The sequence below is a fragment of the Mustela putorius genome, unplaced genomic scaffold, assembly GCF_011764305.1.
Source record: "Mustela putorius furo isolate JIRA1106 unplaced genomic scaffold, ASM1176430v1.1 tig00000580_pilon_pilon_pilon, whole genome shotgun sequence".
Lineage (NCBI taxonomy): Eukaryota > Metazoa > Chordata > Mammalia > Carnivora > Mustelidae > Mustela > Mustela putorius.
This window is the reverse complement of record NW_025421423.1, coordinates 2,433,283-2,454,580: the sequence shown is the minus strand read 5'-3', so window position 1 is coordinate 2,454,580 and position 21,298 is coordinate 2,433,283. Positions and strand designations below refer to the sequence as shown.

At 43.5% G+C, this 21,298-nt stretch overlaps 1 protein-coding gene across 13 annotated transcripts; it reads left to right on the top strand.

Annotated features, from left to right (window-relative positions):
- Nucleotides 1–1,312: 1,312 nt before the first annotated feature.
- On the top strand, nt 1,313–20,518 carry SLC25A51 (solute carrier family 25 member 51). 13 transcript variants are annotated; one of them, XM_013053796.2, is made up of 5 exons: nt 1,314–1,584; nt 5,165–5,248; nt 6,547–6,697; nt 15,914–16,027; nt 16,240–20,518. In XM_013053796.2, the coding sequence occupies exon 5, from the start codon at nt 16,281–16,283 to the stop codon at nt 17,172–17,174; it is 894 nt and encodes a 297-aa protein (XP_012909250.1). In that variant the 5' UTR covers nt 1,314–1,584; nt 5,165–5,248; nt 6,547–6,697; nt 15,914–16,027; nt 16,240–16,280; the 3' UTR covers nt 17,175–20,518. The 13 variants fall into 13 exon arrangements, with proteins under 13 accessions (XP_012909251.1, XP_012909252.1, XP_012909250.1 ...); XM_004747642.3 differs by lacking the exon at nt 15,914–16,027 and adding an exon at nt 2,433–2,541 and having other exon boundaries at nt 1,315–1,584; XM_013053791.2 differs by lacking the exon at nt 15,914–16,027 and adding an exon at nt 2,430–2,541 and having other exon boundaries at nt 1,315–1,584.
- The last annotated feature ends 780 nt before the right edge of the window (nt 20,519–21,298 follow it).

Here is a 21,298-nt window from a genome sequence, read left to right as displayed (position 1 = left end):
CTAATTAGATGACAAGTGCCTCCGTCTTGACAGTCAAGATTTTCTCTATCAGACCCTACCACCTGACCTTTACAATCTTATCTCCTGCTACTGTGACTTTCTCCACTCGTCCAAATTCCAGTCACTCGAACCAAAGCCCAGTTCAAACACTTCCTACCCTATGAAGCCATCCCTGGTTCCCCTCGAAAGGCCCTTCACTTGTCCAAATTTCCACAGTCTTCTGTTTTTATATACCTCATTAGACTCTAAGATTCCCCAGGGGAGCTTGGACATGAACATCGGCACACAGCAGGTGCCTCGGGGGACTTAGCTTAAATGAGGTGGCATGTTCTCCCACATCCCAAACAGCAGTTAAACAGGCCAGCTCAAGCACACCAAATTTTGGAGTCGATATCTCTAAAGTGCTGTCTGGACAAGTGGGCAGGGAAAGCCACTCCCCTAGAGCGAATCTCTGACACATGCCTCTTGCACTAACCCCAATGAAGTGCATTTCCTTCACACGCATTTCACCAGCCTCCTGAAGGCTTCTCCTCTCCAGGCTGACCTTTCTGTTTCCTTCAACTCCTCACACCTGCTGTGTGCCTTTCAGTTTAGGAGTTAGAGTCAGGTCATTATTCCTGACAAGGATGTGATGTGATGCTGACAAGGGCCAAAGGATGCATGCAAAGCCGGCATTGTATTTCAGACAGGTACTTGGGGCTTAGGAACCAGTGACTTGTCCAAGGTCACTCCCAGAAGTGTCAGCGCTATTAGTTCACCTAACCCTTCCATTTCCTAGTGCAATAGAGTCCAACACCTACAAACTGTCTGAGGTTGAAAGGAAAGACACTTTAAAAGTGGTTGTATGGGTGCACCTGGGTGGTTCAGTCTGTTAAGCGGCTACTTTCAACCTAGGTCCTGGGATCAAGTCCTGCATCAGGCTCCCCCGGCTCAGCGGGGAGCTGCTTCTCCCCCTGCCTGCTGCTCTGCCTGCTTGTGCTCACTCGCTTTCTAACTCTCTCTGTCAAATAAAATCTTTAAAAAATAATTTTTAAGTTATTTGTATGTCCTAAATCATACACAAGTGTTCCTCTGCGGCCTGCGGTACCGGTAGCGGAAAAAGGCCACTCTGAGGGTTTGATAAAATCTAACCACGGCTACAAAGGGGAGCCAGAAAAGGTTTTTAGCGTTTGCCACCCACAACTGTTAACTCCGGCTGGCACTCCCCCAGGCTGCACGCTGGAGAACGCGTTGACTAGTTGTGGCAAGGCGAGGCCACCGTATGGCGCCAAGAGACCTGTGCTCTGGTTAGCGGAGCCCCGGTGCCTTCCGACAGGTGTGCTGGGTTACGCTACACCTGCCCCGTGGGTGCCAAGGGCACTGGGTCGGGGTCACCTGATTCTGCGGGTTTAGGCAGAGGCGGCGCGGCGGCCTCTGCCTCACGTGATCCGAGTCGGGCAGCGTCGAGCGCGTCACCCTACGCCCCGCGCACTCGCTCGGTCAAGGTCTGCGCCTGCGCGGCCGCTGCTCGCCGGCTCGCAGACCTGCGGGCTGGCGGCTACCGGGCGCGGACCCGGGCGCGCAGCCGGGTGCCCGCTGCTATGGGTGAGTGCGGCGGGCTGGCGGCATGGGCCTTCCCCCCGGCCTGTACGCTGAAGGAGGGTCTGAGGAGGCCGCCCGGCCCCGGCCCCCTGGCGCAGCCAATGGGGCCCACTCCTCTCCGCGCTCCCGGGCGCTCCCGCGCGCGCCCTCCCGGGTGGGGCTCACAGCCGCAGGAGCCGCAGAGGGCGGTGCTCCCGCACCGGGTGGGTTCTACGCCCCCGCGGCTCCCGGCTTCCCCGCCAGCCGCCTGGCTTCGCGGGGCTCCGCGGGGCTCCGCGGGGCTCCGTCTGGCTGCCGGAGCGGGCCTTCCCGGCGAAGAAGGTTGTGCGTTCATCGGACGCGCCCCTGCTGGGGAGGTGCCTCGCGCCGCGCACGAACCGGAGGGCGGGCAGGGCTGGGCTTTGCCTGCGCCCGGGGGCGGGCGGCGCTGGGACGGCGGAAGGCCCCTGCCCTCCCGCGGGTTTGGGATTCCGGGCCCCCTGAGCCAGTTCCCTGTCGGAGACGGAAGGGGCCTCGGAGATCCCACCCAACCCCCGCCCCTCTTATCCCAGACTGGGGAAATGGACGCCCGGAGGGCGGTAAGTCTAGTCACTGCCGGGCGGTGCTTATTCTGCGACACCATGTTGCATCGCGTTGTGGGAAACTCAATTGTACAAGGCTTTCTGGGGGCGGGCAGGCGGGCGGTGGTGTTCTTCGTTAATCTCTGTACTGATTATTTACCACTGAGCGTAGCTAGATAGAGTTTGTCGATGCCTTAGCTCTATTTACCCTTTGGGCATAACCTTTATTTTGCCCCGTCAGCTATACTCAGCTGGTCTTAATTCCCATCCTCTTTCTCTACATGTAAGCAGTGAAACAGAAGTCCTGGAAGTATATGGGTAGTGCCCTTGCCAGTTAGAGCCTTCTCCACCCTTGCTTGGAAAGGATTCAATAAAATCAAAAGGTGCTGGAGCGGGTCAGGTGGGTATCCCAACGGTTCCAGAGCACAGGTTAGGCACTTTGGATCTGGAGTCACCTTTCATCTAAAGAAAAAAATCACAAGTTGTTACCCCTGAGTGGAGGTATTTGGTTTGTCCTTTAACAGATTAAGCCCAGAGAATTGACTTTTTAAATTAGGGACGTTGCTTTGAGTATAGTAGCAAGATAGTGTCATAACTAGGACTGGAACCCAGACTGATCTTGTTCTCATTGCTGACTCAGACCTGCTGAGTTGTGGGAGTTCATATCCTTTGAGAATTACATTTGCCTTCCCCCCGGTTCTTGCACAAAGACCTTTGTGCTGGGATCACATCTAGGTCTTGCTTATCCACCTGGGCTGTAAATTACAGTGAGTATTTAGACTTTACACTGTTTAATTATGCCACAAAAGTTTGATACTTGCAGTTGCTTGAAAGTCAACTTATTAACTGTGCTTCTTACTGTTCACAGAGCTTGAGTGTTTCAGGTAACAAACAGTTTAAAATTACGGTAAATAAGTTTTACAGTGACAAAGATTTATCCATGTTAAGGAATTTAAATACAGAGATCAGTTTAGTAAAGAAATTTAGCTCTGTTCACAGTATAGATAAACATGTAGAATTCTAAACTCCATTGCCACAGAATACTATGCACACTGTCCTTGCTTCTGTTGCCAAATTAAGAATCTATTCATACCATCCTGGTGTGTGGGATGAAACTAGAGGGAAAGCTTTATTTATTTATTTTCTTTCCACATGTGGTTTCTTTGAAGACCTCACAAGTCTCAGGAGGTTAAAATGTAGAGGGAAAGTTGTAAATCTGTGAAGTCTAAGAGGGTTTTGTTACTTTCCTTTTTCTATGCCCAGGCCAATTTTTAAAAATTTGAGACTTTAAATGTACAGCGATTTTTTTTTCTTTTTTCTTTTTTTTTTTTTTTTAAGAGCAAGAGGCGAGAGTACACAAGGTTTGTGGTTGGGTAGAGGGGTGTGGCAGAGGGAGAGGGAGAAGAATGCTCCCTGCTGAGCAGGGAGCCAAATCTGGGGTTCTATCCCAGGACCTAAAGGCAGATGCCAAACTGGCTGAGCTACCCAGGCACCTATACGGTGATGTCAAAATATCTTAAAATAATTGAATATATGGGTCAGTAAATGGCTATCTTCTGCTAGCCATAGTTTTCTGTTTAATAACAGTCTCCATTATTACAAACAGCCATGACAAGCTAGCTGAAGTAACTTTAATTTGTAAAATTTTGGGAAGTAAGTCATTCCAATAAAAATTAAAAGTGAACATGGACAAAATTTTGTAGGTCGTGTATACAAATAACTTAGTTTGAATGGTTTGCAGGTGGTACCTTTAGAATTTAAAATTGTATTTATTCAGTATGTAAATGCCATATCTTACATTCATAAGTTGTCACAATGTGGTATTATATAATCATATATACATTAACCAGAGTATTGTTGATTTTATCATTCTGTAGTCCTGAGATTGAAGGAAAGCAAAGCATTACATAGATATAAAGCATTTGTATGCTAAGCTGTTTTAAATGTTGGTTAATCTTAGATTGGCAAGTCTGGTTCTAATAAGAGTTCTTAAATTCATGTCTGTCAGCTGAAATAGCAAGAAGTAAGGATGTAGAAGACTAAGTGATTAATAATAACCCAGCTCTACCCTGGCAGACTTCTTTTTAAGCATCTTCAGAGTTCCTTTTTTTTTTTTAACTAGAAATGCTATTGGCGAAAAAAAGAAAAAATTAAAATGCCATTGGTTTCTTTAACTGGTTTAGAGCAAAAAATGTAACAGGCAGGTGTGTTTTAAATCGAAAAGCTGTGGGTGGTTTTTTCCCCCCAATTCTCTCCCAAGTTAGATAAATACATACCCACAGAAATGGTGTGTGAGGGAAAGCTGTCATACACGAGAAGTGTATCCTGAGTAAGGAAAACTGCTGTTGAAACGGGAATTAACATAATAAAGTCAGCAATGGGTTAACAGTTTTAAAAACTGATTCTTTAGGGTGCCTGGCTGACTCAGTGGATCGTGCAACTCTTGATCTTGGGGTTGTGAATTTAAGCTTCATGTTGGGTGTAGTGATTACTTAAAAAAAATCTTAAAAATAATTGTGTCTTCAAATGCCACATGGCACAATACCATACTGTATAAACTACTGAGAGACTGCTGTGTAGGAAGGAGGCAGTCTGTATGGCTTTTAGCAAAAATGCTTTTCCAGAAAAGCAAATCAAAACGATGCAGTCAGCAGATCAAGGAAGCTATAGCTAGATATCAGAACTACGGCTTCTCATATCTGTGCCAGGAGATCCTATTTATCCAAAATGCACTAAAATTGCAGGACGAAACAGGGACTTTTAAAAAACATTTCTTTGGGGCGCCTGGGTGGCTCAGTGGGTTAAGCCTCTGCCTTCGGCTCAGGTCATGATCCCAGGGTCCTGGGATCGAGCCCCACATCGAGCTCTCTGCTCAGCGGGGAGCTGCTTCCTCCTCTCTCTCTGCCTGCCTCTCTGCCTACTTGTGATCTCTGTCAAATAAATAAGTAAAATCTTTAAAAAAATAAATTTCTTTATCCATTTTAAGTTCTCTTCTTCTCCTCCCCCGCCCCCCTGCATTTCAGATTGTTCTAGCAGAAAGATGGCTGCCATTGGCTATTTTAGTTTTCTTTCCATGGCAAGACTGTCATGGTGCCTGGATATTTCAGGTTTGTATGCTTCTCTTACCATTGTCCTGTTGTTGGCAAAAACACTTAGTAATGGACTTAATGTAACTGGCTTGCTGCTGCTGCTGCTGCTTTATTCTCCCGCCCAAGGATGTTTTTATCTCACATCTTTTGAGGCTAGAGCACAGTTGCCAAATTTTAGGATCTATCCTTGTATGATCTTCCTGTGGGCCACCAGAAAGATGCTCTTCTCCTGAGCATAAATAAAAGATATGATAAGACACACAAAGCCAAAACAGGTTCTGGTTCTGGAGCTGAGCATATATAATCCCAAATCGACGCCACTATGTCAAAGAAACAGGAGATGATGAAGCAACCATCAGACCAAAATTCTTTGAGTATCTTAAAAAGTAATATATATATATTTTATATTTTATTTATTTGATAGAGATCACAAATAGGCAGAGAGGCAGGCAAAGAGGGGATGAAGTAGGCTCTCTGCGGGGCTCCATCACAGGACCCTGAGATCATGACCTGAGCTGAAAGCAGAGGCTTTAACCCACTGAGCCACCCAGGCACCCCTTAAAAAGTAATATTAAAAAGTTTCGCTCAAAGGAAAATACATCACCTTAAACACTCAAAAATTAAGAAAAAAAATAAAAATACGCACCCAACTTAAGAAATTAGAATGTAATAAACCTAGACAAAACAGGAAAAAAGAGATAAAGAGGAAAACAAATTTAAAAACCGAAAATAGTAAAACTGGTAACTTCAAGAGCTGTTTTTTCTGTCTGGCATGGGAGGAATATAAATTTGACAAACTGGCTGCTCAAGAAAAAAGGGAACATAAGTAGAAAGACTAGAAGGTTTTTTTTTTTTTTTTTTAAGATTTTATTTATTTGTTCATTAGGGACAGGGAGAGAGGCAGGGGGAGATGCAGGCTCCCCACTGAGCAGAGAGCCTGATGAGGGACTTGATCTCAGGACCCTGGAATCATGACCTGAGCCAAAGGCAGTTGCTTAACCATCTGAGCCACCAAGGTGCCCCTAGAAGTACTTTTTTTTTTAAAACAAGTACTGGGGCACCTGGGTGGCTCAGTGGGTTAAAGCCTCTGCCTTCGGCTCAGGTCATGATCCCAGGGTCCTGGGATCAAGCCCCACATTGGACTCTCTGCTCTACAGGGAGCTTGCTTCCTCCTCTCTCTCTCTGCCTGCCTCTCTGCCTACTTGTGATCGCTGTCTGTCAAATAAATAAAATCTTTTAAAAAATAAAAAAATAAAAACAACAAGTACTTTGTAAGACTATATAAATAAACCAGAACTTTTTTTTTTTTTTTTAAGGAACTGCAGTATAAAAATTGACTGTGGAGGAAAGAACCTAACAGATCAGTAACAATGGAAGAAATTGAGAAAGTTATCAAAAAGCTACCATCCCCCAAAACACCAGGCCCAGATGGTGTTACAGGTGAATTCCTTTAACTTGAAGGAAAAGGTAATTTTGATAAGATTTAAATTTTAGACCAGCCTTGGGAAGGAAAAGTGACAGATCGTTTTTATAGAGCTAATGGAACATGGATGCCTGAACTTGGTGTGAGATAGTAATAAAATTAAAAATTTGGTATGTTCTAGTGATATGAAACTTTAAAATAAAATATGAGCAAATGGTATCTAGTAATATATTAAAAAAATATTTCACCATGGCCAAGGAGTATTCATAACCATGTTATGAGAGCAAGTAATTAACAAGAAATAATGCTAACATATACACCAAATAAATGCATTAGAGACTACTAATAATAATAGGCCATCCTTGTTGAGCACCTCTAGTGCTCTAGAGTATTCTGGATATTGTACAAATAGTAACACAAATGACTGGGCCAACCTATGAGGTAGGTAGCATCTTTATTTTATAAATGAGGAAATTAAGCCATAGAGACATTGAGAAACTTGAAGAAGGTCACACAGTGGATCCATGCTGGAGCCAGCATTTGAATTGAGGCTGTTAGCTGCATCTCAAAAATGTTATGCTGGTTCTGTCTCTAGTATTCATATGGTCATCTCAGTAGCTTCCTAAAAGCATTTGACCAAAGTTCCTGATTGAGTGGTGGTGGGAGGGGTTGAAGGTGGTTGAATTTCAGTAAAACAGGAATAAATGTGTTTGCCCTTCCCATGTTTGAAAACTCTCTAAGCCCTTACCAGGTGATCATTGGTATTAGAAAAATGGAATGTAATTTTTTTTTTTTTTTTTTAAAGATTTGATTTATTTATTTGACAGAGCAAGATCACAAGTAGGCAGATAGGCAGGCAGAGAGAGAGGAAGGGAAGCAGGCTCCCTGCTGAGCAGAGAGCCCGATGCGGGACTCGATCCCAGGACCCTGAGATCGTGACCCGAGCCGAAGGCAGCGGCTTAACCCACTGAGCCACCCAGGCGCCCTGGAATGTAATTTTAATGGGAAACATAATTTCCTGGTAAATAGCAGGGGGAAGGGGCTAACATTATAATAGAAGATATACTAATTCTTAGGATAAATGCAGAATGAAGTTTTGGGGGTTTTAAGGTAGCTTATCCAATGAAATTAGTGATAGCACTGGAAAGACATGCTTTACTTCGTATTTGTAGCACAATCCTAAATATGGGTAGGCTTAGATGGTGAACAGGGAAGGTTACTTGAGTGGGTACAGATTTTGTAGGGACAAGTTCAGTAAACATTGTTGTGTCATGATGATCTATTTCCCTATGTAAACTTGAAACTGCTAGAACTTCAATTATTAATCCTCTGATGACAACTTTCTGTTTCTCACCCCAAAGGCCAGTGTTATGCCTCATAGTAATTCCTAGCAAAGTTCCCATACACGTCAAAAATAAAAGGATACTCACTATTACTATTATTTAATTTTGTCCAGGAAATATTTGCAAATCTAGTAAGATTTATTTATAGTGGAGAAGTCAGAATTATTTGTGGTATTTTATGTAGTAGAAGCTAAAGCAAACCAGTCCAAAAATGAGAAATTGCAAGAGGATTTGGTAAGTTGGCTAATTCTAACCTTAATACATAAGAATTGGTAGCTTTGTCATATGCAGACAATAAACAGTTCGAAAGTGAATAGGAAGGAAAAGGCCCGTTCATAATAGCAACTGAAAAGATAAAATACCTAGAGGTAGGAAATATTCAAGATCTGGGGGGCACCTGGGTGGCTCAGTCAGTTGAGCCACTGTTTCTTGATTTCTGCTTAGATCATGATCTCAGAGTCCTGAGATATTCAATAGGGCTCTGTGCTCAGTGGAGTCTGCTGCTCTCCTCCTCCTGCCTCACCCGCTGTCAGTACTACACGCGCTCTTCCAAATTTTTTTTTTTTTTAAGATTTTATTTACTTATTTGACAGACAGAGATCACAGTAGACAGAGAGGCAGGCAGAGAGAGAGAGGAGGAAGCAGGCTCCCTGCCGAGCAGAGCCCGATGCAGGGCTCGATCCCAGGACCCTGAGATCATGACCTGAGCCGAAGGCAGAGGCTTAACCCACTGAGCCACCCAGGCGCCCCTCAAATTTTTTTTTTTTAAGATTTTATTTGTTTATTTGACAGAGATTACAAGTAGGCAGAGAGGCAGACAGAGGAGGAAGCAGGCTTCCTGCTGAGCATAGCCCGATGCGGGGCTCTATCCCAGGACCCTGGAATCATGACCTGAGCTGAAGGCAGGGGCTTTAACCCACTGAGCCACCCAGGCGCCCCTCTTTCAAATCTTAAAAAAGAAATTCAAGACATATTCCTATGAAATATGGTTTGATGTTGGAAAACTGACAGGTCTTTTCATTTATCTGTGAAGTCACTTTCTCTGTAAGATACCAAGAATTTTGGGAGGAATATGACAGAGATACACTAAAGTTTATCAGGATAAGTCTGCGATCCAAGAAAATTGCTAGTTCTGAGAAGAGTGTGGGGAAGCGCTACAACATGGTGACACGCGTCCTAGCCCTGTAGCAGGTCCGAGCAGGTTGGTGCTCCAGAAGCGCTGGGCTGCTGGCGGAGCAGAGCCGGTGCAGACACACGTGCATGCACCCACGGGCATATGCTCACCTGTCATTTCCAGAGGCAGGCTCTTCTCTTTGCCTCACTCCTTACACTGAAATTTCCAGAGAGATTCCCGTATGGCTGGTAAATGAAACCGTGAAGCTTGTAGAGGGAAGCGTGGGTTACTCCTTCATACTTTTAGAGTAATGAGGGCCTTCGGAGGACATTATAAAGCCTAGAAGCCAAGATCGTAGACTTAATATCCAAATTAAGAACTTCAGTATCACAAAAATGATAAAGTAGGAAAAGTATTTGCCAAAATTTGATTACTAGAACCAGGAATGATTTTCTTCATATATAAAGAAATTTTACAATTCAGAAAAGTTTTTTCTGCCTATTAGAAATATGGATAACATGAAAATTTATAGTAAAATAAGTTCAAATGATCAAAAATGAAAAAATGCTGTAGTTTATTTTTTTAAGCAGGCCCCTCTGCTGAGCAGGGAGCCCAGCACTGGGCTGATCCGAGGATGCTGGGATCATGACCTGAGCTGAAGGCAGATGCTTAAAATTGACTGAGCCACCCAGACACCTCAAAACTCTGTATCTTAATCAGAAAGTTTAAATGACAAATTCTAATCAGATGATGCTGGAAACGGTGGGGGCCCTGGTACTGGCATAGGTATAATGGAAGTATACATCCTCGTAAGTTCTGGGGTAGCTTGGAGTAGCTATCAAATTTAAATGTATTACTCTTTGAGCCAGCAGTGCCATTCTGAGGATTTATCCTACAGATAAACTTGGAAGAGTTCACCCAAGCAAGGTATAGGTAGGTATAAGGTTGCCCAAAGCAGCATTCTTTAAAAAAAAAAAAAGGAAAAGCCAAACCCAAACAAAAAAACAGGGACCAAAATAGGAGATAGAATAAATTGCATATAGTATGTCCATTTGGTAGAGTATTACACAGTCATTCCAAATACTGGGGTATCTCCATGCTGTTATTAGAAGATAACAATGCATTGGGAGTGTCACTGGTGGCAGGCTGACTGGTAAAGAGGCTTTCCCACAGTGAGTCTAGACATGGAGAACCCTGAGGGTAGTGAGCCTGGAGTGGGGAGATGTGTGTATTTAATTGATTTACAACTTTATTTTCTCTTAAAATCTTTTTAAAATGTTTATTATTAATGTGTCATTTTTTCCTAAAAAAAAAGTTTCTTTTGTGAATTTTTTTTTTTAAGATTTTTATTTATTTATTGGACAGAGAGATCACAAGTAGGCAGAGAGGCAGTCAGAGAGAGAGGAGGAAGCAGGCTCCCCGCTGAGCAGTGCCCTGGGATCTGACCTGAGCCTAAGGCAGAGGCCCAACCCACTGAGCCACCCAGGTGCCCCTCTTTTGTGAATTTTCATTGAAATGACTCATTTGTTTATTGGATTCATAAGCAGCCCAACTCCAAGGAATCTAGCTGAGTTGAGCATCTTGGTGACATCATAATCTTTTTTTTTTTTAATGCATTTGAGAGAGAGAAGGAGCATGAGAAGGGGAGGGTTAAAGGGAGAAGCAGACTCCCCTCTGAGCAGGGAGCCTGAAGTGGGACTCAGTCCCAGGACTCCGGGATCATGACCTGAGCCGAAGGCAGTCTCTTAACAAACTGAGCCACCCAGGCGCCCCTCATTGTTCTAATACCTGCCAAGATGAGAAAGAATTCTTGTCTCTGAGCTAGGCTTTACTTTGATCATTTATACTGCAGAGGAACACATTTTCAGAACACCAGGGAACAATTTTTCCTGCCCCTTTAAACTGATTCACAGTAGTGCTGAGCAGCTTTCAGCCCTAAGTCCTGCTGCTCCCAGTGCTTTGCCCAAGGGGAGAGCGTGTTCCCTGTGAACAGAGTGGTGCCCGGAGGTGATGTGGCTCCCCCAAATTGTGGGGGTGGACAGTGAAACTTTGCACCCCGGCACTGTCAAGTTGTGTTGGTGTAGCCAGGCGACTTAGTGGCAAGGAACGTTTGCTGACCCCTTTCAGGACCTTCCTTCTGACAGGGTTTGGGCCAGCAGTGGTTTTCTAGTCATAGTTTTTCTCAGCAAGTTTATCATTTCTTTTTTTTTTTTTTTTAAGATTTTATTTATTTATCAGAAAGAGAGGGAGAGAGGGCAAGCACAGGCAGACAGAATGGCAGGCAGAGGCTGAGGGAGAAGCAGGCTCCCTGCTGAGCAAGGAGCCCGATGTGGGACTCGATCCCAGGACGCTGGGATCATGACCTGAGCCGAAGGCAGCTGCTCAACCAGCTGAGCCACCCAGGCGTCCCAAGTTTATCATTTCTAATAGAAACATGGACCAAGCCAGCTGGAACTCCAACGGAAAAAAGAAACTTTGAGCCAGAGTGTTCAGTGATACATTTTCTTCTTAGTGTGGTCTATCTTGTGGGAAGAGGACACACAGACCCTGGTGTGACATACTTAAGGAAAATAGCTTGTTTCCATTTGCTTCTCATGAGAAAGAAAAAAAAAACAGTATGGAGCAGTGTCAGAGGGTCTTGGGATCTTCCTGAGGGTCTCGTAATGCCGGTTCAAGCCTGCTTCCCTGTTGTCCTCTGCCACCCACCCATCTTCCACCCACATTCTGCTCTACAGAACATATTTGAGTAATTCCTCGAGAACTCGATCTGCTGCGCCTCTGACTCAGGACTGACACTTCAGCCTGCGCTGCCACCGTTAGCTAAATGTGCTTCTGCCCACACGCCCTATCCCGCCCTGTCCCTGTCTCCAGACAGCTAGTTAATGACCCCTTTCTCTGTGGGAGCCATTATACACCTGGTGCATATTTCCGTGCTCACATTTACTGTTCTGTAGTCTATCGTTTGCATGTCCTGTCTCCCCTGAGGCCGGGTTCTCATTTATCTCTAATCTGACAGGGCAGTGTTTTGAATTTAATTTTCTTAGTATGCTAAGAAGCCAGTGTAAAAGCAGACAAAGAGGAAGAAGTCCCCAACAAAAAAGCAAATGAAGGTCGTCTTGACGGTGTTATCCTGTAAGTCTGAATGAAACAGAAAAAAAATTATTTTATGAAGATTTTATTTATTTATTTGACAGAGAGAAAGCACAAGTGGGGGAGCGGCAGGTAGAGGGAGGGGGGAAGCAGGCTTCCTGATGGCGGGGCTTGATCCCAGGACCCTGGGATCCTCACCTGAACCGAAGGCAGATGCTGAACGACTGAGCCACCCAGGTGCCCCAGTACTCTTTTAATATCTATATGACATCCCATCAGGTGGCTACATCTTCATTTATTTAGTGGGCCTCTTACTGTTGAGCATTTAGTTCTTATTCAGTACTTCTTAAGAGCGTTTTTGTGACTGTCACCTAGTTGAATCTTTGTGTACATCTTGTATGAGTAACTATTTCCATAGGCTGTACTCCTAGAATGGAGTTGCAGATGTGTGTTTCGTATTTGCTCTTATGTATCTGTGGCTCCTGTAGATATAAGCTCCCCAGGAACTGATTTCTCTGATTCTTTCTCTGCTTCAGCTGTGCACTGCACTTTTTTTTTTTTAGATAGTGCGAGTGCACAAATAAGCAGGGAGAGCGACACGGAGATGGAGAGGCAGGTTCCTGCTGAACAAGAACCCGGATGTGGGGCTCGATTGCAGGACTCTGGGATCATGACCTGAGACAAAGGCAGACACTTAACCCACTGAGCCACCCAGGCACCCCTGGCCTGCACTTCATAGTGTTTACATTTTAACATCTTTTGTCCTGAATGCTCAATAGTTGATGTATGAAACTATACCCATTAAGCCAAAACTCCCTGTTCCCCCTTCCCCAGGCTCTTGGCAACTACCATTCTACTTTCTGTATGAATGGGACTGTTCTAGGTACTTCATGTAAGTGAAATCATACAGTACTTGTCCTTTTATAACTGCTTTATTTTACTTAATGTCCTCAGGGTTCACCCCTGTCCTAGCATATAACAGGACTTCCTTATCCACATAGTTTTCCACTGTCTGTGTATATACCATGTCTTGTTGAACGTATCATGCGGCAGTGGGTGCTTGTGGTGCTGCCACCTCTTGGCTGTTGTGAGTTGCACTGCTGTGGAGTGCCTGTGTGCCTCGTGAGACCCTGCTTTCAGTTCTTAACGAAAACATTCCTGCAAATGAGACTGCTGAATCCTGTTAGTACTGTTGGAAGTTTCTGTAGAACTGCCGCTCTAGTTTAGTGGCTGCACCATTTTACATTCTCACCAACAGTGCACAGGGACACTGAGCTTCTCCACAGCTCTGCCTACGCTTGTTATTTTCTGTTTGTTTGTTTTAAATAGTAACTGTCCTAATGATCTCATTGTGCTTTTGATTTGCATTTCTGTTGATTGATGTCGAGGATCTTTTCATGTGGCTGTTGGCATCTGAGTGTGTTTAACAGTTTTTTGGTAGTGTTTTTGTTTGTTTGTTTGTTTTAAGATTTTATTTATTTGACAGAGAGACAGAGAGAGAGAGGGAACACAATCACAGGAAGTGAGGGAGAAGCAGGCTCCCCACTGAGCAGGGAACCTGATGCGGGGGCTCAATTCCAGGACCCTGGGATCTTGACCTGGGCCGAAGGCAGCCACTTAACGACTGAGCCACCCAGTTGCCCCAAGGTGTTTTTTGTTTCTGTTTTTGTTTTTTAGATTTCATTTATTTGAGAGAGAAAGGGAGAAAAAGCATGAATGGGGGAGGGGTCATGGGGGGGGAGGGAGAAGCAGACTCCCTACTGAGCAGGGAGCCCAAAGTGATGGGGAAGCTCAGCATGATGCAGAGCTTGATCCCAGGACCCCGAGATCATGTCCTCTGTGACCTGAGCTGAAGGCAACTAAGCCACCCAGGCACCCCTGTTTTACAGTTTTGTAGATTTCTTTCATGTCTGGCTTAAAAGATGGGTGGAGTTCTGTTTTTCTTGTATCTCTCCTTTGGAGAAATGGCTATTCCAGTCCTTTGCTCATTTTTTAGTCAGGATATTTTTTTATTGAGTGGTCTCATAAATGTGGTATACTGTTGAGGAAGTAAAAGCAGCTTAAAAATATTTAGCCTCTTGGGGGCCCTAAGTGGCTCAGTTGGTGGAACATGGACTCTTGATCTTGGGGTAGTGAGTTTGAGTGCCATGTTGGATTTAGAGATCCCTTAAAAAAAAAATACATAGCTTGTTCTAAGATACAATAAAATTGCCATGTAGTCCCCCAGTAAAGCTTATTTCTGGGCTGTAGGATTGTTCTGGATGATCCAGCTGTTTAGATCCTTTGGAGAAAATCAGACTTAGATGTGTGGCAACAGGATAGCCTTGCCATTTTAAGGATGCTGGTGTGTTCTGGGGGAGGACTTTAACCTTCGTTTTACTCAGTGAGATAAGCCCGAGGATGTAAGCTTCAGATCTTCAGCATCTGATAGAGCCGCTTTGTCAGGGCAGCCTTCCAGAGTCACTGCCTTCCTTTGGTGCAGTCGTGGGAACGTCGTGGGAACATGCACCCCTGTAGTCAAACTTACAGTGCCGGCTCCACTTACTTTCTATACCTCAGACAAAAGAGAATATTGGTGTTTTCATTGGTAACACTGGGAAAATACAGTGGATAGTACATTCCTGCAAGCCTCCCTTAACCTGTTCTTCCAGTCTGCCTTCCAAGGTGCATGTTCAATGTCCCTTATGCACAGCATGTATCTGTCCTACAAGGTATGTACACTGTGCGGTACTCGTTTACCTTGCCAGTCTCCTGTTACATTGTGAGTTCCTTACCTTTTTTTTTTTTTTTTTAAGATTCTTACTTATTTGAGAGAGAGTATGAACAGGGGTGAGGGATGGCAGGGAGTCTGCTTCTCCTCAATGACCAGGGAGGCCAATATGGGGCTCGATCCTGGGTTGCCAGGATCATGACCTGAGCTGAAGGCAGGCGCTTAACTGGCGAGCCACCCAGGTCCCCTGTGAGTTCCTTGCTTTTAAATCTCTAGCACTTGGCAAAGGGCCTAGTCCAGAGTTGACACTAAGTGAGTGTCAGTGAACAGAATGAATGAATGAATGCATATTTTGTTAGTTTATTTCTCAAGGGAAGACTGAATCTTTTTCAGAAAGATAATGGTGTAGACCATTATGTAGTGTAGTATGTATGAATTAGTCTAGTAGTTCTCAAATTTTTTGGTATCAGGACCCCTTTACACTTAAAAATTATTGTGGACCCTAAAGAGCCTTTATTTATCTGGATTAGTATTTATGGTCTTAGAAATCTAAATTTTAAAAGATAATTCACTTTATGTATTTATTTTAAAATATTTATTTATAATTTATAATTATTTAAATTAGAAATTATAATTTTTTAAATTTTATAAAATTATTATAAATTATAATTTATAAATTTATATGCATTTATTTAAAATTTGTATATGTATTAACTCCTGCATGGGTCAGGGGAGAGGGGAGGGGCAGAGGGAGAGAGAGAAGGAGAGGGTCAAGCAGATTCCACCCTGAATGCAGAGCTAGATGCAGGGCCTGATTCTGTGACCCTGACATTGCGATATGAGTCAGAATGAAGAGTTGGACACTCAACCTGCTCAACTGACTGAGCCACCAGGCGCTCCTAATTTGCTTTAAAATAACATGTTAACATAGACAACACATTTTCATGAAAAATAATTATTTTCCAAAAAATTAATGAGAAGAGTGTGTTTTCCCATTTTGCAGGTCTGTGTGATGTCTGGTGTAAAAGATAGGTGGGGTCCCGTATTTGCTTCTGCATTGTGTGTGGTGCGAAGTTGTTCTGGTTAAAGTAGATGCAGAAAATCCAGCTTCACACAGGTACGTGGCTAGAAAAGGAAAGACCTGCTGGACCCCTGCAAGGGTATCAGGGATCTCGAGGGGCCTCTGAAAATACTGTCACAATTACTGACGTAGTCTAACAGGGAAAATGTAATAGTGCCCAGTAATTAAAGGTTTAAGGAATAAGGAAACATTCCACATGTGTAGCCCTGTCCGTGATGGCTGACCTGCTGTCGTTTTCTTATTTGTAGGTCAAAAATACCCTTCATGAAGAAGAAAGATCTTAAGCAACATGGTGGATTCAGAAGCTCATGAAAAAAGGCCGCCCATCCTGACATCTTCAAAACAAGACCTGTCACCTCATATCGCAAATGTCGGGGAGATGAAGCATTACTTGTGTGGCTGCTGTGCAGCTTTCAACAATGTAGCCATCACATTTCCCATTCAGAAGGTGCTCTTCCGGCAGCAGCTGTATGGGATCAAAACCCGGGACGCGGTGCTCCAGTTGCGGAGGGATGGCTTCCGAAACTTGTACCGGGGCATCCTGCCCCCACTGATGCAGAAGACGACGACGCTGGCGCTCATGTTTGGGCTCTATGAGGACTTATCTTGTCTTCTCCGCAAGCACGTCCGTACCCCCGAGTTTGCGACCCGCAGTGTGGCCGCAGTGCTTGCAGGGACGACAGAAGCAATTTTCACTCCATTGGAAAGAGTTCAGACATTACTTCAAGACCACAAGCATCATGACAAATTTACAAACACTTACCATGCTTTCAAGGCACTCAGATGCCATGGAATTAGAGAGTATTATCGAGGCTTGGTACCTGTTCTTTTCCGTAATGGATTCAGCAATGTCCTTTTCTTTGGCCTTCGAGGTCCCATTAAGGAGCATCTGCCTACTGCCACGACTCACAGTGCTCATCTGGTCAATGATTTTATCTGTGGAGGTCTGTTGGGTGCCATGTTGGGAATCTTGTTTTTCCCAGTTAATGTCGTGAAGACTCGCATGCAGTCTCAGATTGGTGGGGAGTTTCAGTCTTTTCCCAAGGTTTTCCAGAAAATCTGGCTAGAGCGGGACAGGAAGCTGACGAATCTTTTCAGAGGTGCTCACCTGAATTACCATCGCTCCCTCATCTCTTGGGGCATAATCAATGCAACTTATGAGTTCTTGTTAAAGATTATATGAAAGAAACCATCAGTTAAGTGCCATTTGTTAACTGAATAGACCTAAGAAGAATGCAGTTTTGGCCTGGTTTCTAGTTGGCCAAATACAAGTTGGTGTCATAAGTTCAGGGCACAATGAATTATGGGCAAAGCTGTTTTCTTGAAGCACCAACAAATTCAGAATAAAAGGTTCTAATAGGAAAATTTAAGGGGTTCTTGGTTTTGTTTTTTCATTATTATCCGAGAACTTTAGGCTAATTGCCTGGTTAAGAGCTGTTTCCCTGACTGCTTTTGACAAGGAAAACAGCCACGGTATGATTCTTTTTCCCAAAAGTCTTTAAAATCTTCCGTATTGAAATGTCAGTGGCCATGAGCAGCCAGAGTAAAGGCTCTTAGAGCCATGTGAATTCTCAGGCTTCCTTCTCTTAACTCCATTTCTTGCTTCTCTGCTTTTAGGAGGAGTTACAAAGGATAGTCTTCGTTAAACATAAGCATATACATGTAGGACAGACAACAGAAGAGAACAGCTTAATAGGTGTAGTCTTTTTTATGATAAATTGCTTATATTTTGAAACTAAGTACCTGTTTGGATAGTCCTTATCTAGACTACTCAGACATGGTGTGGCAGAACCAAGCAGCTAGTCCAAGCTCCCATTTTCCTGTCTAGCTTGGAAGGTTTTGTGTTTAGTTCTGAGTGTGACCTTAAACCCTTCCCAAATCCCCTTATGTTAATTTCACTTATTTAATTGCCAAAACATGGGGAGACTTACCTTTCGTTACAGGCATTTCTTCCTGTGAAGAAATTTCATATTAATTGCAAACTCTGGTTAATTGAGTTTCTTTGATTAATTGTTGCCAACTTCATGAAGAGATTTGGGAGATTGGGGAGTGTTTTTTCTTTGAGCTGTAGTTTGTCATATGGAAGTATCCTGTTTTCTTAAAACCCTCTTTAAAAAAAAAACACACTTCTATAAGATTGTATTTTGGAAGTCTATTAATGGGATTCTAGATTTCTCTCTCCTGGTTTTTAAGCATTACAGAAGGGGAGAAAACAAATCTCAGGATAGCTTTCCCCCCAGTATTAGCTGTTTTATTTGAGTCTTGAAATAGAGACGTCTATTAAGATTTTTACATTTGGGAGCCCAGTTTTATCATTTTATCATTAAAACAGTAAGACAGTTTGAGATAAGATCAAAATAAAGATATTTGTTGGGTTAATTTTAAATGCTACTAGTTCGTAATAGCTGGATAGCATACTCATCCCTTACTTGATAGAGAAAAACTTGTCAAAGGAATCAGATTTTAAAATATTTTTTCCAGATCGATGAAGCAAAATCCCTGTTTTACCAACTGAATAATTAATAAAACTTGAAACATTCTAGAAAAGTAGTTTATCAGTCTTTTAAAAATCCACATCTGTAAATATGTAGTTATGATTGCTTGCCAGCATCTGACATGGCAGAGTAGTTTGGTTTCTTATTACCAGTTTTTCATCATTCTGGGTAATTGCATATGAATATGTGCACACAATGACCAAAATAAAATCAGGGTCTCGGTAGTTTACTCAGTTTCTGGGCAGATAGTCCAAAAGCAATGTTTACCTCTAAATGCAATATGGCTGGTCAAATAAGCATCCTTCCAACCATAAAGGACTGGGAAGCAGCATCAAGCACTTGTCAGGCACTAATGAGGCTCAGTAGCTTTACAACAGCCCTTTTGAAAATGTGTTGGAAATGGCAGTTTACTTTGGAAACCAAGATGCAGAGGTGAGGATTTCAGAAAGCAAGGATTTGACACCAAATAAACGTGAGTAACATGAGTAGCATCCTTTGGCTTGTTGAATAGTCTGGCTTTGAAGCGGGTTGAGTTGGAGGGGGGGGCGCGGTATGGGAAATGAATGACCAAGGCACGTGAGGTCTGGTGGTGCTTGGCCTCTGGCCCACCACAGCTTGTGGCAGGTGAGTTAGCCTGGGGTCATTCCCTGGGGATGTGCTTCCTTTTGTCTATTAATACACTCCTGTGAGGTGACAGGTAACCCAAGTTCTAAAGCACTTCTGTGAAATACAAGTGAGAATTTGAAAAGGGGATGCTTTGGTTTCTGCAATCTCAAACTTGTGGCGTTTAAAAACAACAAATATTTTTAATGTTTTTAACTCATACTTGGATTTCTTTGTCACTTTTTACAGCTTTTGGAGACCAAACTGTAAATATATTACCAGGGATGGTTTTGTGTTGTCCTATAGACTTCTTAAATTTGACAAAAAATTTGAACAGAACTTGCTTGTGGTAGCCAACAGCTTTGTCTGAATCTTGAAGTCAAAATGTATTATATAATGAGATCCTAACCACTTGTTTTTACCTTCGGTGTGAATTAGTAGTAATTTTGAAAAGGCGAACGTGACTGAATAACTTTACCTGAAGAGCTTTAAAAGTGGCCTTTCTGTTACATATGTGGCACAGACGGCTTATGAGCTCGGGGCCCTCGGCCCTGCCTCCCATACTTCATCTCTGACGCCACCAGAGATGTCTTAACGGATTCTGTATCTAACATGCTTAGGGTGGTGAGAGCCCTCAGGACTGCATCACAGAGTAAACACAACCTCTCCGAGGTGGCAGATTTGTGTGTCTTTGTTTCATTTGTGGCTAGAGACAGTCAATGTTTTTGTCTCAGTAGTCAATATTCATCTTACCTTATGGTTGATTATGTAATTGCCTGCTATATATTGTAAGCTGTGCAATAAAACAGAATTGTGTATCTGGAATCACCTTTGGAGACGTGACATTTCCTAGCTCGATGACATTGGTTGTGCACTGTTCTCACGCTGTGCGAACATAGAATCATGGGCGGCAGACCGCATGTGCAGAATGGGACCTGGAGGCCTTTCTGGGGCCGCTGATAGTGCCGTGTGGGGAAATGGCAGGTCTGAGCAGTTGAAGTTCGAGAGGCATGTGCGGTCCAAGTGAAGGCAAGGCAGGAGATCACGTGGGAAGGAGGGGTGAGCGCTCAGACTTGATCTCCTGTCAATTAAAATACTCTTTTGTTTTCTTGTATGTATAAATGCGTATCCAAGATCTAACAGGCGTTCACCTTAAGTTTGAGGATTTTTCATTTTTAATATTTTTAATGCCGTCTTTTTGCTTGATAGTATTTGCTTGCCTAAATGGCTCCCAGATTGTGGGGGAGTCTCCACTTTGTTTTTTGGGTTTTTTTTTTAAGTTTCATTATTAAAAGTGGTTAAGCACACAAAGCTGTTTATGTTTAATATTTTTTGAGTTTTGTGACTGACTTTAAATGAAACCTGTTAAAAGTGTCAGTTAACATTCTTTTGGTAATTCTGTTTGGAATAAAGTTGTTTTTATTTTCAATCCATTCTATTTGGTCTTCTCTTATGGTTGGGTTAGGGTTACTAGCACTTTTTTGTGGTTTGTCTTTTTGTTGAGAAAACATTTAGCATACTACTTCCAACTCTTCAGCACCTTCCTCTGGTAACTTTGCGGGTAGAATAGCCCCTCATTGATCCATCTTACTGGGTCAGGAGGAGTTCCAGATTTTTCTCAAATGAAGTAAACTTTTCTCTACTGACTGTAAACTTAATTAGTATATTCAGTTTATTAATAACTTCCGTGGTATAGTGTACCTTCAGGTCATGTTTACCCCCAAGCTAAATGATCTGGATGTTGTGCTTTTTGAGGGTTTTTTCCCCCTACTTTTAACTTAATAACTGCTCCTTTTTGTTAGAAGGCTGACATTATGTAAGCCTGCTGTTTACACGTTAAATTTTAAGGTGCCCCTGGACTCAAGGGACTGTTGAGGCTGTCTGATGAGGACCAGCAGGTAAGGGAGCGATTGGCTTCAGGCTTGTAAAACAACAGTTTGGGGTTGGAATTAGTCATAAACGTGAATATCCTGAACTTTAGAACAGATGAAAGTGTCGTGTTGTACGTGTCCTCTGTTGCGGTGTCCGTGTAGCCCACCGCTGGAGCGCCAAGGGATGGGGGCGGGGGTGGGTGGGTGGGGAGAGTGTGGGCGGGGTTTCTCCCCGGGTGGTGCGGGGGAGCGTCTCGGAGGCGGGTGCCCAACCTCATTTAGTTTCAGAAGTTGCCAAGGGGGAACTTTTTTCCAGTGAGCAGAGCTGATTTTGAAAT

Coding starts and splice junctions, on each gene's coding strand:
- SLC25A51 (XM_013053798.2), top strand. CDS start 16,281: ATGGTGGATTCAGAAGCTCATGAAAAAAGGCCGCCCATCCTGACATCT.